This window comes from Artibeus jamaicensis, unplaced genomic scaffold (genome assembly GCF_021234435.1).
Source record: "Artibeus jamaicensis isolate MK-2021 breed Jamaican fruit bat unplaced genomic scaffold, CSHL_Jam_final contig_3243, whole genome shotgun sequence".
Taxonomy (NCBI): domain Eukaryota; kingdom Metazoa; phylum Chordata; class Mammalia; order Chiroptera; family Phyllostomidae; genus Artibeus; species Artibeus jamaicensis.
In genome coordinates this window covers 910,795-928,867 of record NW_026521766.1, presented here as the reverse complement: position 1 = coordinate 928,867, position 18,073 = coordinate 910,795, and the positions used below count along the sequence as shown (strand labels likewise).

The 18,073-nt window shown below is 35.1% G+C and overlaps 2 protein-coding genes across 4 annotated transcripts in view; one reads left to right on the top strand and one right to left on the bottom strand.

The window, feature by feature from the left end:
• Positions 1 to 1,109: 1,109 nt before the first annotated feature.
• On the bottom strand, positions 1,110 to 13,395 carry NUDT12 (nudix hydrolase 12). Of its 3 annotated transcripts, XM_037142684.2 has the most exons (7): positions 13,339 to 13,395; positions 10,537 to 10,748; positions 9,394 to 9,980; positions 8,477 to 8,644; positions 7,322 to 7,435; positions 4,440 to 4,639; positions 1,110 to 3,441 (listed from the first exon to the last, which is right to left on the bottom strand). In XM_037142684.2, the coding sequence occupies exons 2-7, from the start codon at positions 10,740 to 10,742 to the stop codon at positions 3,331 to 3,333; spliced, it is 1,386 nt and encodes a 461-aa protein (XP_036998579.2). In that variant the 5' UTR covers positions 10,743 to 10,748; positions 13,339 to 13,395; the 3' UTR covers positions 1,110 to 3,330. The 3 variants fall into 3 exon arrangements, with proteins under 3 accessions (XP_036998579.2, XP_036998580.2, XP_036998581.2); XM_037142685.2 differs by lacking the exon at positions 7,322 to 7,435; XM_037142686.2 differs by lacking the exon at positions 13,339 to 13,395 and having other exon boundaries at positions 10,506 to 10,583.
• LOC128627146 (uncharacterized) overlaps positions 12,347 to 18,073 on the top strand; it is a 129,203-nt gene continuing 123,476 nt past the window's right edge. Inside the window, exons 1-3 of the mRNA XM_053663662.1 lie at positions 12,347 to 12,437; positions 12,608 to 12,730; positions 13,018 to 13,381. Coding sequence (XP_053519637.1) covers positions 12,347 to 12,437; positions 12,608 to 12,730; positions 13,018 to 13,381 — 578 coding nt within the window. The remainder of the gene's footprint in view (positions 12,438 to 12,607; positions 12,731 to 13,017; positions 13,382 to 18,073) is intronic.

Sequence of the window (18,073 nt, the reverse complement as noted above, 5' to 3'; positions counted from 1 at the left end):
CAATTCCTTTCCGATTCTCTCCTGACCAATGAAACTCTTTTTTGAAGATGCAGGCTCCTGGCAACATTCTTATCCATTTCTTCAATACAGGAGTTCTCAAAACATGCCGTGTAGAGTCTGTCTCTCACCTACCAGTGTGCTGTCAAAGCTCCTAAGCATTTGGGCCCTTTCGGGAGCACTCCCCGCCATCCACTCTGAAGTCGAACTCTCCCGTCTCCTTTTCTAAGTGCCTCCTTCTCCAGTTGCTTCAAGATTTCGATCTTTTACACTTGAAGACAAATACTCTTAATTTTGCACTTTGAATTACATTGTCCTAGATCTTTTTCTACTACAGAAAACTGGCCCTTTTAAGAGCAGCACACACATAAATTTCACTCGGCACCCACCATTCTCACCTCACACACACATATAATATATATTATATACATAATTTTTACAACCTAATAACTGGTTCTCATCCCTAATACAAGTCGCGTTATGGAAACTTTATTCTCAATAATTAATTTGTTTTATAAAACATTTTCACATAATGTTGTGCTAAAAGCACATTAGCAACATGGTTCTACCTACTGTTGTCATATGAGATTTAGTTGAGTTTATTTACTTTATTAATAAACTTACACTGTCTCCTTTCATCTCATGGTCTCACTTTGGTTGGCACATTTTTTTCTCTCTTTATTCACACTCCTTAGCTAAACTTTAAAAGAGTTACTCAGTTATTTTTCTAACTAAATAAAATAGGTAAGCTTCTAATTTTTCTAGTCCTTCCATGAAGAGTAAAAAATTCAAAATGCAAAAACTGGTAATATTAGACAAGTAATAAAAATAGACAATATATACGAATATGAAATTACTGACCTATATGTATACGTAGCTTGGGGTGTGTGTGGAGTGACCCAAAACTATAAAATTAAAAAGATTTAAACAAAAATTAAAATATTCTAATATGACAACTTTTAAAAGGGCACTTGTATATTTTGTTTACACATCATTAATTCTAAGTATAAAATGATGACTGAAATTTAGCTTTTTCCATTTTTTCAGAAGATAGTCATCAAAACATTAAAAAGCACACACAACACACAAAACAGAGAAGAGATACATTTTTTAATGTATGGTTACCTTTATTTCCATTAGAATACATTGATGGCACTTGAAACTTTACAATTTCTTGGCTATTTCTTCTACTTACATGTAGCTTATTCACCTCTCAGAGGTTAACAATTTAAGAGAGATTATTAAAACAATAATTTACTTAGATACTGATTTTCCCTGAGTACAGGGTTAAATATCAAAAACTAAATTTACAACTACTTGTCGACACTTTGTATTTTACTTTGCTATCCTACAACTTTTGATGTAACCTTAGGATCTATACGTATTAAAATACATTTGAAGTAAGCTGAACTTTTTAAGTCATTATACTTCAGAATAATCAAGGCACGGCATTTTCTATATTCCTATGTAGTTCAAATTTTATTATGAATCCAAATGTCCTGTATAAGTCTTAATTTTGTTTAAAGACCTGATATCAATAAGCCTTCATCAATTACTAAGGGAACCATTGTTTGTTAATAAAACAAAGTTTTAACTAATAAAATGATCTTATTTAAGTTAAATAAATTTTAGTATCTAAAATTTTAAATAACAGTATGTGGTAAAGTGAATGTATTCTTATCTATTATTTTGATTTATCTTATATACATTTTTAGTAATAGTTTCTAACTTTGATCAGAGGAAGAATGCTTCTCTGGGTTATACAGTATAAACTTGTAATTAACTTACTTAACTATAAATATAATAAATTGTATTAAAATTATAAACTGTACTTGTGTAACTTTCATTAATTAATTTACCTTTAACAAATTAATTAAATTCACCTTTCAATATTTCCTTTACCTTGTCTATAAGGGAAGGGCAATGAACTCTAGATATTATCCTTTAGGTCTCTTCCAGTTCTAACATACGATAGTATACAGCCAAATTATATAAATTTATGTATTTAAGTGTTACCTTTTAAAACAATTTCAAAACAGCCTTGTAAAATATGACAGTTCTGTCTAAATTGGGAAGTGCAATTTACTTTCTCTAGAATATTACTGATTCATTTCCAACATATACTTACTTTATAAAGCCTTCTTAGAATGTGTTAAGGCCAAAAGCGAAATGTTACATATGAACTTAACAGATGTTATTAGTAATGATTATATAGCTTTTTGCTAATGCAGATATATTCCTTATCACAAAATGCCACAAAGCCAGTGTTTTTTTAAAAAATATGTAAATCTTTCTGTGATTTACATAACATCTGACCTTTGAGAATTTCTTTCAAATATGTTTCATTTCAGTGAAAAAGCAGAGAATCCTGATTTATCTTAAGACTTTGAGTAGCTCTAATAGAAAAACAGAGTAATTAATTTTTAAGGAGGAGGCCCCAGACACAATATATGCTCTTACTTGTTTTGTGGAGTTGTCAAAATAGAAAATTCTTAACTGATGAACATAGAACACTGTAACTGCAGCACTATTAAAACAATGAAACCAGGAGGAAAAAGTGAATTACAATGGGAGATGAGCAAAAATCTGCTACTGACAACTGAAAGACACTTTATGGTAATGAAGGACTAAAAATTCAAGCTCAAAATTCATTAAAATTATTTTGTCTAATTTCTCAAAAAAGATGTGACATCAAGTCAGTGTTTTTATTAATGAGGTACATGTGCAGGGTCTGGTACAAATAATGTCCACTTATTACAAACTCTTATTAAACATCATACTTGAGTACACCATATAACATTTTAAGTGACACGTTCAAATTGCTGTCCATCTCCTGTGAGACATTCATGTACCCCACCAACCACACTCAAGCAGGCGTTACTTCTGCCAGACCCTGTGTATGAGATTTAATATCTGTGAGGAGAATTACTTGTAAATATGCTTAATTTCAGTAATGGATCTTTAATGACTAGTCTAATGCTTATAACAGGTGCTAGGATTTCAGTGCACTTACATTTTTGGAACATATTTCTTTACGACATGATTTCTCTTATTAGAAACATGGTTTTATGAAATAGAATTGTGGAGCACAACCAAAAAATGTTCGAGATAGAAGGATGATCCAGATTTTAATTTAAAATCTGAGGCAATGTTGTAACTCATAAAAATAAGAATTCTGTAGTTGAAGATGAAATGTACACTTTGAAAATATTTTAAAAATCCAACATGATATTTTGTGTTGTGACATTCTAAAGAGTATTGAATATTTATAACCTCACTTGAGGAATAAGTGGAATAAGAAATTAATTGGTACTCAAAGTCAAGTTACTTGATTTAGAGGTTGGGGTTCATTCCAATCCAGTGTTTGATTAATTGATGCGCAATAGCTCGGCTTGGTGGCACAAAGAATGCCTGCTTCTTCCCTTTGGTCAGAACATCCACAACCTAAAATACACCATAAAAAATGTATTAAGATTTCAACATTGTTACAGTTAAGTACAACTTCTATGGTTATATGATTCAACTAAAATGTGATGACTTTTATAGTGAATAACAACAGGAGAAAGTAATAACATTCATATTCAACATGAAATATTTAGTGCAGCATCTTTAGTTGCTTCAAGGAGTTAGTGATTCAATTTTTAAAATATTTGAGTAATGTATATTCCCTTATCAAAATAAGGTCATGAAAAAGTAAAGCATATGCTTTTACTTTATAAAATTTTTGAAAAAATTTTATACTTTATAAAAAAGTTTTACTTTATAAAATTTTGAAAAAAATCTTATTTCTACTTTTAAAGGTTGAGCATAAAATAAAATAAATTTTATTTAGACAAAGTTGGAAAGGACTTCAGGTCTTCAGTACTGTACAATATCCATTTGTTTTCTACAAATACTTTAGGTCATGCAAAATACATATATGTAATTTATCTTTCCTTATAAAATTTAATGATGTTGTAAAAAGTTCTTGCAAGTGTATTTTTGTTATACAGTTTTGTCATTCTTGTCCTTAAGTATATTTTAAACTGAACAAGAACTTTTCACAAATTTTAAGCATTTTTACTGATATTTTTAAAGAGGTAACTCTTTTAAAGCTATAAATTAAATGTTTAAATGTTTAAAGCTATAAATATAAAGTGTTTAAAAATAACACTCATGTTTCTCATCTCTGAAATAATGGTTACCTATTTTAAGTCCACCGAAAGGCATCATTAATTTGAAGGAATGGCGGTTGAAATTGGAAAATGGCACAAAATCATCGTTACTCGAGAATCTCATAGAATGAATTAACATAGGACACATCAATTACACTGTAATCCACTCATGATGAGAGAGCCACAGCCATTCAATCAACCCGTTGAAAGCAAGTATCCTTGCTGCATGCCTACACCAATACAGTCAGAGAACAATCAATAGTAGAAGGAAATTAAATTGAACTTTACCTGTTCTCTAGTGAACCAGCGGGCATCCTCTATTTCATTCTTGTCAACTTTAATTTCCGTAGACACTGCCACAGCTAAGCAACCAATCATTAAGGAGGAGGGCATTGGCCATGGCTGACAAGCGACATACTGAACATGGCCAACTCTGACTCCACTTTCCTCTTCTACTTCTCTCCGAACGGCATCTTCTATTGTCTCCCCTAATGAAATAGGGCAAATGAACAAGTAGCTGATGAACATGCCCTGGATGCACTGTGCTCTGAACAGTTCAAACATTTGGAAATCATTTTGGACAGAACCCAATTCAAAGAATCAGAAACAGGCTAAAATTGGATTGGAATTCAAGAAAACTTTATTTGGTAAAGTATATGACTGCAAACAGATTCGAAATACCAACATTCTTTTTATTTCTTAAAGGTTCAAATCTTTATTTACATTTAAAAAATAACATCTACAACTATTTAGCAACTACTATTGGTTAAACAGTATGTAGACACTTTAACATAGTATTTCATTTATATATTATCACTGAATAGCTATGTTATCGTTACATGATTTTTATAAGAAGCTAGTCTTTTCCTCACTAAAATCTTCAAACTTTTTTCTTATGTTGCCAGTTATTGCAGATAACTCTTCAAATTAGTTAGAAGCACATAACACTAAGAGTTTAAAAGCAACATTAAATAAAATTCAGTATTTTTCTTTCTAAATGATTACTTTCCTCTAGATTAGTAATTTTGAAGCAGTGTGCCACAAAGATTTAAAAAATGTATTTAATACCTGTTTAGTAAGGGGCACTGATCTCTCTTTCCTTAGACTGTCAAACAGAAAAATGATAACAACCAATACAAAAATAGCTGTCCAATGTGAATGACCTGTCTCAAACCATAAATATATATGCCATGTAACAGAGTTGCATCTTATTGGTCGTGTCACAGAATAAGGGTTTGTCTGATTGGTTAATTCTTGGTAACAAAAATTCTTATATACAAGTATAGGCACCTGATTTTTTGAAAATTCACTTTGGAGCAAAAAGAGTAAGTAATTATTATTATTTTTATAAATCAATCAAAATTATACCTCTTTTAGTTGTCAGATTAGTAAAAATGTATTTTTAGTGTGCTGCGGAATTTTAATAATTAGATCATGTGTGCCATGAGATGAAGTAGATTGAAAATCACTGCTCTGGATGACTGTTGACTCAGCTGTGATAAAATAAAATGATGTCAATAAATGTACATTTTGATTTGCTAGAATTGAGAATTAGAATAAAGAGAATATATTCTAAGTTAAGTTTATCTGGAAGTTAAGAAATATTTTGCTAAATATAGCTTTCTTTTTCAAATAGATTAATACATTTTCTATATTAAAATTAACAACTTATGTTCATAAAAACATAGTAAAAAGATAAGTCATAGACTAGTATGTTTGCAAGACCATAACAAAATAAAGAATAACATATAATACATATTAAAAAACTCCTAAAATCAGTAAGAAAAAAGGCAAACAACCAAAACAAAAATAGGCAAAGAACATAGACACGTAAAACCAAGGGATAGAGAAAACTGGATGTTTAATGCACATTTGAAAAAGATACTCCATTAGCAGGAAATAAAAATGAGAACTATAATGACATACTATTTCATATCCTGGCAAATTAAAAAGTCTGAAAATTCTAAGTTGGTGAAGATGTGGAATAACAGAAAATTTCATGTATTGCTAAAAGGAATGTAAATTGGCAGGGACACTTGAGAGAGCAACTTGGCAGTATCTAGAAAAGGTTAAGATGCTCACATCCTAAGATCTAGCCATTCTACTCTCAGGTATGTATTCTAGATAACTCCTGCAAATGTGTATAAGGAGTTAGTAAAAATATTGACGATAGTATTATTTGTAATAGCAAGAGCTTTGAAATAAGCTTAAAGACCAACAGCAGAATGGATAAAAGAATTTCACAATTATTCATAAACGGAATGCTAGACAGTAGTAAAAAGAACAATGAAACAAACAAACAAACCTAGAGCTACTAGAGGCAGCAGAGAGCTACTAGAGTATGGACTCAGGGATGAACTATCCAGGTCTGAATCCCTGCCCTATCACTTACTAGCCACTTGATTTTGGGCAGGTTATTCCACCCCAGTGCCCTATTGCCCCATCTATAAAATTGCTGAGGATCGTATGATTTAATATGTGGAAAGCCTTCAGAACAGAGTGTGGCTCTACATGTGTTTATTACTATTATTATCTAGCAATGCAGATTAATATTAGAAGTTGAAATAAAAAATGTACTAATTAGATATATTCATTCATTTATTCCACAAATATTTACTGAACGTCTAGTATTTAAGAGGCACTGCCCTGAGGGTTTGGGATACATTGATGATAAAATACAGCCCTTTCCCTTATTGATCTTACTTTCTGGTATGAGCAGATAAATAGAGAGAATGATAAACAGATAGACATGTGCACACATACTAGGTTAGGAGGTGATGAATACTGCGGCAAAAAAAAAGTGGCAGGATAACAGGGACTGTGAACGCAGGGTATGGGGCTAACTCATGTATTTGGGGCTATCAGGAAAGGCCTCTCTGAAAAGGTGACAGCTGAGTCTAGTACAGAAGGAAGTGAGGTACAAATCATGTGGATACCTTGGATAACAGCAATATATGAAAAAGCAAATATCAGAATTTTAAAATACACAAAATTATTCCACTAGTAAAAAGAACAATGATCATTTCAAATACACAGAAAATATTTAGAAATACCTGTTTTATAACATAATAATTTATCAAATATTATTTCTCAAATGTTTTCTAAAATTTTTATTGGGAAAGTATAAGTTAAATAAAAATTATTGCAAAAATTATTTTTAAAAGGCTTACCAGGTTCAATAAATCCAGCAAGGCAAGTAAACATGCCTGGGGGAAATCTTTTCTGCCTGCCTAACAGACATTTGGTCCCATCTGGATGAATAACTTGCATGATTACTACCGGATCTATTAAAAAAATCAGATGTATGAATGACAGGAAAAAGTAATCGAGACTAATTGTGTGTGTAGGGTCCCTGTCTAGTAGGATAATTACAAGGTGTACCTACAGTAAGAACAACACTGTTGTCTAGTTACAAAAGATTTTTCTTTTCTGCCTAATGACAGTATTTCAAAAAAGCTGTATAGTGAAAGATACAACTATTTCACTTCACAGTCAGTGAAGTGAAAGATTGGTTTTGTCCTCCTTCTCATCTTAACAACAACACTTATTGTGTACTTATGGTGCCAGACATATTCTTATGTTCTTTAATGAGGAAAAAAAGTGTTGAGCAGATAGTACATTGGTGGCGTGGGGAAAATTTTACCCTGGGAAACTTCCCTCTCTCTTCCATCCCAATCCTTAAACAAAATGTTTTTAAAAGTTAAGGTGGCTCTATGATCAAGTTTAAGCCATTAAAAAAATACATATACATATAAATTAAATAACAGTTCACATCTCCAAAAGTCACTAATCTAGTGAATTATTCCCCCCCATATCATGACTGAGATCCAGGAATCAATATAAGAGGCTCTCGAACAGTAAAAGCAGATGTCACTAAACCGCGCACTTTACTTATTCCCAGGTGACCTCTGCAGGTGCTGCTTTGTCTATTTTTTTTCCCCTCACAGTTTTAAAGGACTGGGTTATCAGATTTCCAAATCCCCAGCAGACTCAAAACATGGATTAGAAGAAGGAGAGAAGGTCCAGGCAGATAGATACCCGCAGTTATGAGAAGCTAGCTCCAGGCTGCACCACTTTGGTGATGTGGGAGGTACCGAATGTTGGAGTTCTTTTCTTTTTGTCTCTGGCTAATTATGTACAATATCCTTTACTTAAAAGTCACGAAAGTATGTAATAACTTAATATTTATAATCTTAATGGTGAAATTAAACATGATCTTAATACAAATGTTAATCTGTCTGCAAATGAAAACCTTGTCTTTCCAGAATGCCTTATTGCCTAAGATTCCAGATGGCTGAGATTTCACTGTAAAATAAAGGGCTTACCAACTCTTGGATATGATGTATTGTGAACACCATGAAGGCTAGGACAGTCTTCCTTTAAGCATACTCTCTTATAGCCACCTTCTTCAATTTTAGTTGTGCTTCCACAGGTTGGGCAGAACTTATATCGACTGTGCCAGGCAAGAACAGATCTTGCTTGAGCTACGACCCCTTCAAGAGAAACACAAAAAGTTCCAATTCTGTTACAAATTGTAAACAAATTAATATATAAGTAAAATGTTCTTAAATCATAATGAAGACATATATTGTAACAATATAAATGTTCTTAAGTCACAATAAAGACATACTCCTGAATAGCTCTGTGATCAAGGGTTTAGTATTCCTATTTTTATGATGTATACACAAAGTAAAATCTCTTACCTGGGATATGGTAATTTCTAGTCACCTCTTAATAAGACTCCTGACTTCCATATTTAATTACCTATAATTCATTATCTATAAAGCAGGCAAAGTGGAGACTTTTTTTTCCCTTAAACATAGGTCAGGTTATAACATTTAAATGGAATTTAGACTAAAACCCCTCGTTTATTACCATGGCATAAAAAGGCCACACAAGAACTGGCACACCAAGCAACAGAAAACAAAACCAAACAAAGTCTTTGCCATCAGGTTCAATGTACAGGTGCTCAATCGTTATTCACTGAAGAATCAAATGAAACCATCACACATTAGGGTTAATTGTGGAGAAATTAATCTTGGCTGATTAAGACTGCTGTAACTTCCCAGGAGACTAGCCCCCTAGGGTGAGAACTTTACACAAGTTTCTAAGGAAGATATAGCTTAATTTCACTGCTTACTGGGAAAAGCATGCCCCCTAGGAACTGCAGATACATAAAACTGCAATAGAGTTCTAATAACCAGATTATTACTGATGCAAGTATAGACTGTTCACTTCTTACCAGCTTCATTTTCTTTCAATTGCAGAAGAGCTGGCATTGGTGGATGAAGAAAATAACAATTTTCATGTCTTTGCTTAAATTCTTCAGCAGCAACAGGATCTATACCTAGAGCAAACCAGGCAACCAATCCGTCTTCTTCTCTTGGGACTTCCCCAGCATAACTAAGTAACTCTTTTTTCATTTCAAGTTCCACTCCAAGGAAAATCAAGGTGATCTTTTCACGTTGAGCCAAATAATCCTTTATATCTGTGTAGTTCAGCTGACAAAGCCTGACTTCTGGTTGTTGGGAACTTTCTTTGTTGCCACCTAAAGTAACCAAGGGATTTAAATCTGAGAAAAGGATATAAACTGTGGCTGGATGGCTTTCTTTAGCTAGTAGCCAGTCAGAATTATTTCTTTTTTCACTTTTCCGGTCCAGTAGTGTCTTGCTAAAATAATTTTCACATTCTTCTACATCATTGGTTAGGAACCAAGGCTTCTTTTGACCTTTAGCATTAGCTAGTAAGTTAGCTATATGCTTGTAACCCCAAAACTCAGCAATATCCAGTGCAGTCTGCTTTGATCTATTGACAATGGATCTGTCACACCTACAGATAAAAGGAAAAAATATAACAGGAAATAAACATTTTCTCCAGTGTTTATTATAATAAAATATTTTTAGATACATATGTAGTCCCTCTATTTAATGATTACATAGATTTTTTCCATTTTAATATATAATTTACAATTGGTTAGGTTAAAAGAAATAAACATAAATGATGTAAAGTTAGAGATGTAAGATATTTTAATTTTTGGAGAATTATAAAATTAAAAAGCAGTATGTGCTATTAGCTATTTAAATTTTACAAGGAATTTCTCATAGTCACAGTGAGTAGATTTACATTTTCTATTTGGGAAAGCATTAGATTAATTTTGCTTTGCTTCATAAATTTGTTTTGATATTAAGTATGGAAAGTTAATTCCTCAATAAAAAGTTATAAGCTTCGATTAGAAATTATGCTACATTTTGTTAACAGAACTAGTCAATGAATCATTTATAAGTCTGAGGATATAAATGTAGCTACAAGAAAAAATTAAAAGAAAAGATGTAACTCAGAAATTAAAGCACATACTCCTTCAGATGGTATAGGCCCAAATGTTTACCCTTTCTCAAGTAGCAGCTGGACAACATCCAGGTGCCCATTTCTTGCAGCATACATTAAAGCAGTCCAGCCATTTTCAGAAGTTTCATTGAGAAGAGACGGAGAATGACTGAGAATTACTGTTAACTTGGCAATATCTCCTTCTGCAGCTGAACAGTGAAATTGGGAAATTATTTCTTGTTTTGGACTTCTCTTCATAGAAGACATTTCTTCCTTAAAAAAAGGAAAATAGAAAAAAAACCATTTGCAATTGCTTTTTATATCAACGATTGAACATTATCTGAGTGCTGATATAATTAGAATAATAGTTATGGATTCCCAAACAATATGCTCTTCAAAAGGTGATTAGCAGTAAAATGTCATCACAGCATACAGGTCAAAACTGTTATCAGCTGAGAATTTTAAATCTGCTTCAACATGAGGGATATATAAAATAATGTATACTGAACTTTGGTAAAATCGGGGGCCATATGCTTGGGAGAGGGAGTCAGGTAACAGCTTTACAATGGAAAGTGGGAATTTTAGGTAGACAGAGGGACTTCAACGGGAAGAGGACTTAAAACAGACAGAAATAAAGGCAAAAGTTTTTAGCAGATGACAAGTAGTATTCTCTTCGATGCTTGGGTACCAGAAACAGGTCCCTGCCCTCAGAGGAATTGTAATCCCACAGTAAATTGTTCAGAAACTAAGTTTCTCACGAAAACCATTTATTGCTTTTCCTTGCTCATTTCTGTAACCTATGTGAAATTTATTTTATTCATAGTGTGAGGTAAGGGTCAAGACACATTTTTATCTCATTGAGTTATCCATATGACTTGACAACACTCTTGAATTACCCTCTTTGTCTCACTGCACTGCAGTATTATCTTTGTCACAAATTATTGATCACATATTTTTGATCTATTATTGCACACTGTGATGTTGATTACTCTGTTTAGCCTTGAAACACAGAAACTTTTTAAACACTTAACTTTGCACTATTACTCCATTGTTTCATTAAGAAAAAAGTATAGAAAGTAATTATTTCATATCGCCTAATAAATGTTGTCTAAACATGGATTGAATGTGCTAGGGCACAAATCGAGCTATTTTTGGTGGAAGTGGTTCATGTTTCAGTTGTCTATCAACTCCTCCAAGTACCTTCTAGTAAGGTATACATTTTTTTCTATAAAATGCTGTTAGGAAAAGATTTGGGTTCCTAACCAGAGTCCTAACATTCTAAGTAATAAGATATTTAGGCTTAAAGGAAGGAAAGGTTGTAATCCATAACGTTTGAAAGCTGATGTCTCTAGGGTTCTGACCCTACAATTTGGCAGATCAGTTTCATAGTAGTAGTAGTAGTAGTATGAACAAAACTTAAGGAGAAAAGATGGACAACATTAACTTTAGTTTGTGTCTGTTCCCCTTTCTTTTATCTTTCTACTGTTTATAAATGAATAGGTGAAAACTTTTATAAATAGGTGAAATATACTCACAGGAGTGTAAACATTTGGGTAAAGCCTAATAACAAAAATCTGTTTATAACTTAAATTAGTATGAGTGACTTCTATATTAGAAAACATTTTAATTTTTGATTTGCTCTAGAACGTACCTGACCATTCTCTTCATACTGAGATTTTTAAATGCTTAAAAATATTGTGAATAAAAAAAGATATAACTTTTCAGAATTTTGTTTTGAAGCACTGCTATATACTGACTAGTGTAGTCTCCTTTCTAAGGTGTCTTTCCCTCAAATTTTCTATAATATCATCATACAGGTCCTTTATTAGGTTTACTTTAAGTAATATTTCACTGCCTCATGCTCTGAAGTCATGGTCACTTCCTCAGCCTCACCACAGGCCACTCCAGGTGACTGCAAAACTTTCCCTTCAGGAATACAGTACCATTCAGTAGCCGCAGTGCGTGCGACGCTTATGCAGGGTTTTCAGGTGAAGTGGAAAATGCACTTCCCACCTCAGCTTTCTTAGCACAAAAACCATCTAGAAATAGAACCATTACTCATTCTAGAGAATTACGCAAAGTCTGAAATCCAGCTCTACTGCTTGATTTCCTTTTTCATCTCTCATTGACAGGTCCTCCGGAGGATAAGGATTTGAAGGCAGGATCAGGCGATCCGGATAACCTATTGTCCGCACTTTCCAAGAGGCGCATGAACTATTCTGAGAGGTCATTTAAAAGAACCTTAAGGTTCAAGGGTCTTAGATTTTATCCCAAACAACATGCACTTTTACTGATGTGTCTAACTCGGGGCCCATGACTTGCCCAAGGTTACATGTACATTGCTCAATACGGACTCAGCTGACCGCAAATAATGGTTCTGTCACTTAAGTCACCAACCATTACTTAACGAATTCCCCTTCCTTGGGCACACAGGGTGGTCATTTAACCAATCAAGCACCACCCATGTACGGTCTCTTCAAACAGTCAAATGCTTTGAGACAGTTTATTTTCTTGCCACTACTGTGAATTTCTTGTTTCAAAGTGAATCCACGCCCAAGGCAGCCTTTCCTTTCCCCCCACTTCGAAGGCTGGGCTGGAAGTGCCACCAGCCGCGGAACCGGCCGACTCCGTCTCCTCCCGAGACCCCGGCCCCGGAGCCACAGCGCCCGCGTCCCGGCGGGAGGCTGCGCCAAGTGTCCCCGGCGGGGCCCGGCGGGACGGCGCGGAGACGGAAGAGCCCGGAGGACTGGTCGCCGCCTCCCGATCGGGGCGCGTTACCACTCGGTCGCGGCCGCTAACCAACGTACGACCAGACGAGAGGAAAACGGGATGTGGTCGAGGGACCGAGAAACCCCACACTTACTCTTCCCGACGCCGGATAGAGCCTTCCTAACTTCCGGTAGCGGGTCGGTGTCCTCGCGCGGCTTTATGGGAGACGTAGTTTGAAGGTCAGAGGCTGGGAAGCCACCCGAGAAGGGGCGGGGTTTTAGGGCAGTGTTGGGAGAAACAGTTGGGAAAGTTCTGGGCCAGGGTTCCTTGCTAGTAGCCCAGGCTTCCTGGGGGTGGGTGAAGGGTGGATTGTTCTTCCAGGGGAGAACAGATGTGTGGAGTGTGGTGCTGGCGATGGAAACCTCTAGGCCTATCGAATGGGTTTAAAGTTTTCCAGTATGTTGCACCCAGCCGATAAAGTTCCAATGCAATGGAGTGTCTAAAGCATTCTTTCATGTTAAATAAAACTGGAATATGACCTTAAACAAGTTGTTGGCCTCTGAACCTCAATCTCATTTGAAAAATGGTGCCACGTGTTGATGCCGACTTCATCGAGTAGTTCTTTAGAAAGTACTACAAAATGCCCACAACACATTTCTGAGTTGTGAAGTTTAAGTAGAATAATGCATGCAGAGCTCTTAGGACAGTGGTGAGTCTAGAGCTGGTACCCACAACACAATTATCGTTGCTATTCTTTATTATTTTAGTTCCTTCCTTTTCATGTTCCTAAACCTACAGAAGTTAAGTGAGCCCAAGGTTACAAAGGCAGTCTTCTAACTTTCAGATTTCATTTATTAAAATTGTCTCTTGGGCAATCACTAACAAAGAGTCTCTTAAGGTTGACCATTGCTTCCTGCCTGGGTTTTAGTTACTATGTTAATGGCAAGCAGCACCAGATGTTAGACCTCGGTCCTTGAGTTCGACTAAAGAAAAGAATTCTCAGCCAAGAAACTCAAATATAAGTGAAAATTTATTTAGAAAGTCACAGAGGTAAAATAAGTGAGCTGTGCAAGAAGTGAACCAGCTGGGCTGTGTGTACTCAAGAAGCAAGTTACAGAGACAAAAGAAGGGCTTTTGGAGCTTAGGTGAAAGAAGGCAAAGCTATGTTCTTTGAGGGAAGAAAGGGGGAAGGAATGCCCTTGGTGTCCTCAAGAGAGAGAAAGAGCATGTCCTGGGGCCTTCCTCTTATGTGTTTTTATCTGGCAGGCTCTGGGGAAGATTTCAATAAAATATTTCTCAGCTTTCCAGGTGTGTTCTTTTAGGGTGGTGGATTTTACAGATTGGTCACTTCTAGGGTAGAGAGTCCTTAATCATTGTAGCTGGTCCTGCTGTCAGCCATGGCTGTTGCTGTCTGGTTCTGCTGCTTTTCTCAGCCTTGAGCTGAAACACACCCGAATCGTAGATGTTATCTTGAGTTTGATGAAAACATTGTCCTTGTGATCAATAGACACAACACTTTGTTTCTAAGATTTTTGGATATGGGTCTCCACCTCATTGTCTTGAGGGAGTAGTCATGCAGGGCTTGTGTGTGTGGGGGGTCAGGTGAGGCTATTCTCTGGCCTTCCTTGTTCCCCCTCTAAGGGGACTTAGATGCTAGGGGAGGAAAGCTCAGGGGAGGGTCCAAAACACAGGACCAGTGATGTGAAAGGTCAGCGGTTCTAAAATGATATGTGAGGGGAGTTCACCCTGGGGGTGAGGCCCTACCCTACAATACTTGTATTATTCCCAGTTTTGTTCATTGCTAGGCACCTGGGGCTTTCTGCTTCACTGAGCTTCAATAGCTGGCCTGTGGTTCCTACTCTGCTCATGTCTGTCTAACCACCTACTGAATCAATTAGAAGCTTCTCACAGTGAATTTTATGTATGCATTGACATTGTACTTTCATAACTGCTCTTTCTAGCTTTGTCCTATGCTTCTGTCAACAGTTGTCTTCAGTCCTTAATGATTTCAGTGATCAGGCAGGAGTGCAGGAATACTGAGTTTTAGTTAATTCACTCAGAATACCCGATCTTTGTATTCCAACATATAGTAAGGTAGATAAATTAGTATAAGAAATGCTTACATATTAATCACATTTGTAGCATAAATGATTATTAATATATAGTCTTCCTCCCAGCCCATTAGATCTTTTGAAATATATCATAATATTCTTTTACTGATAAATATTTAAGAATAAATGTTTTAGGACTATAAATACATCTCTATAATATAAAAGGGTTTTTAAAAAGAACATTACTACAATATCATTAGTGCAAGTCAAATTTTACAATAATTCCCTAATATCATAAGAGACATTCAATGTTAAATTTAATCATAAATCAGGACCTAAACAATGTCTCCACATTACATTTGATGATTTTTTAAAAATGTATATGTTCACCTTTAATTTTTTTCTTGAAGTTTATTTGTTAAAGAATAATAATGATCGCCCATGCGGTTCAGTTGGTTGGCTCATTGTCCCATAGCCAGAGGGTTTTGGGTTTGACTCCCAGTCAGGTCACATGCCTGGGTTGCAGCTGTGATCCCTGGTCCAGGTGCATACGGGAGGCAACCAATCGATGTTTCTCTCTCACACTGGTGTTTGTCTCTCTCCCTTCCCCTCTCTGTCCCTTCCTTTCTCTCTAAAAATAAGGGATGTCCTCCCTTATTTTTAGAGAGGAAAAAATGTCCTTGGGTGGGGATGGAAAAACAAAGAATAATGATCAACTGCTCTGCAGAATTTAGCACATTCTGAATTGTGTAAATTGTATTCCTCTGGAGTCTTTCTCTTGTATTTCTTGTATATTGGTAGTTAAATCTACAGGATTACCCAGATGAAGCTTTTTAAGCTTTTTTGACAAAAATATTTCATAGGTGTTATTTACTTTCTGTTGCATTACATCAAGAGGCATAAACTGTCTGGTGGTCTTTCTTTTTATTGTGCTTTAATTGGTTATTGGGTTCAGATGTTGTCAACCTGATAAAATTTGTGATAAACATAAATTTTCCCATCAACTTTTCAGCTAATAGTTTTAGTAGCTATTGATTATAGCGTAGGTCCATTATTACATTTAGAGTTGCAAAATGGTGATATCCTAATGTGATTATTCATCCACATTTACTAACAGAAATTCTTTTATAATAAATAATTTTGCCTCATTAAATATCTGTATAGTTTATACAAGACAACTAAGATAAATGTACAATTTTCTCCTTTATTTTCTAGTTTTCAGAATAATGAGTTAGTTCCCTAGTATCCTTTAAGTTTTTAAGTATATTTATCAATTTATGGATACTATAATTTTTAGTATATTTTATGTCATTGCATATATATTATTTAATATATTTATAATATTTATTATTTTGAAGCTCGAATTGTTTCTTCTTTGGCTGTTGGTACTCCCTTCAGGTGGGCTTCTGAGTTTTTTTGACCAAGGCACTGTAGTGTTTGACAGTTTACTCTCTTTCTGGAATAAAAATATGTTTTAGACTTACTGTATCTTGTAAATATTCTGCACAGACCTGAAATCAGCCCTTTCTCCAAGGAGCCTTGCTTTCTCTTAGTAAGAATGGTATTGTGATACCAAAGTTTGTATACTCGGCGTCCTCATTGGTAATGGGTTCTAATACCTCCCTGCATACAGTCCTCTCCTGGAGAAATGGAAAACATAGAGAGCCTATCCAATACGAGTTTACAATCTAAGGATATTAGTGCTACCATCAGAGATGTTAATGCCTTAAGGTAATGTTTTCATTTTATTGTATTTCTACTTAGAAACCTAAAGGTTCCTTGATACCTACAATGAAAAGTTGAAACTCTTTAGCCCAGCATTAAATACTTTACTTAATATGGCCCCAACATACATTTTTAGCCACATTTCCCCAAGGATATCCTATATAAATTTTTCTTCTGAGCTAGACAAATTGGCTTATGACCTAGGAGACCTCTTATACTTTCCTACTAATACTTTTTTAGCTCATGCCAGTTTTCCTAACTTAAATGCTTTCCTTTAACCAAATACTACCCATTTCTCAAAGCCCAGTTAAAGCTGCTCTTTTACTGGGTCTTCTAGATTATCCCGGTCTATGTGATAATCACTTTACCACCAGATTCCCTTGTTCCTACCACTTCAGTGTATACTGGCCCCTTTTCCAACTGGCATCTGCAGTGTTTCTCTGCCTGAAGACTTTTACTTGTCACCAAAGCCCCCTTTGGCCGCAGTGGACCAGCATGCCAGATAAATAACACTGCCTGGGAGGAGCCCTCAGCTAGTGACTGACATAAATGCGTATATCAATACCTCGGTCTTTATCACCCATTTTGCTCCACTAGCTACACTGTTCTAAAATGGCTGCCAGGTATTCCCAGTGGGATTAGTTGTTCTGTTTTGTTTCGTTTTTTTTTTTTTTTTTTAAATAGCTGCAGTGGACACTTGATTAATACCCCCTTTATTGTCTGCCTACTCTTCCCTGTCTCACTTCCTCCCTCCCGTACCATTGTTTCCTCCTAGATTACCAAATGCATGTGAACCCGGGTTTCAGGATTTTCTTCTGGAGTTTTTCCTCCTTTCAATTCATAACCTTTTTGATAGTAGTTATAGTAGCCTCTTCTGCATAGTTTGGGATAATCAGTAACCATCATTAAGTAAATCCCAATTATCACTCATTCTGGAACACATCGTATTCTAACATGTATATGAGAATCAATGTTTTTTGCAAATTGATGTGCGAAATTTGGATGAATTGGTTTTGAGTCAAAAATTTGGAATTCAAATTTGAAACCGCTGTTTTTTTTCTCTGCTCATCCACACTATCTTTTTATACAATGGCTTATCTCATGCTACTACTA

Bases quoted from the DNA above. Each gene is read 5' to 3' on its own strand.
- NUDT12 (XM_037142684.2), bottom strand. From the start codon at position 10,742: ATGTCTTCTATGAAGAGAAGTCCAAAACAAGAAATAATTTCCCAATTT. The intron at 9,981-10,536 runs GTAAACATTTGG...TTTTATCTGTAG, and splicing joins CAGCTGCTACTTGAGAAAGG to GTGTGACAGATCCATTGTCA. The intron at 4,640-7,321 runs GTAAGCCTTTTA...CTATTTCATTAG, and splicing joins TGCTGGATTTATTGAACCTG to GGGAGACAATAGAAGATGCC.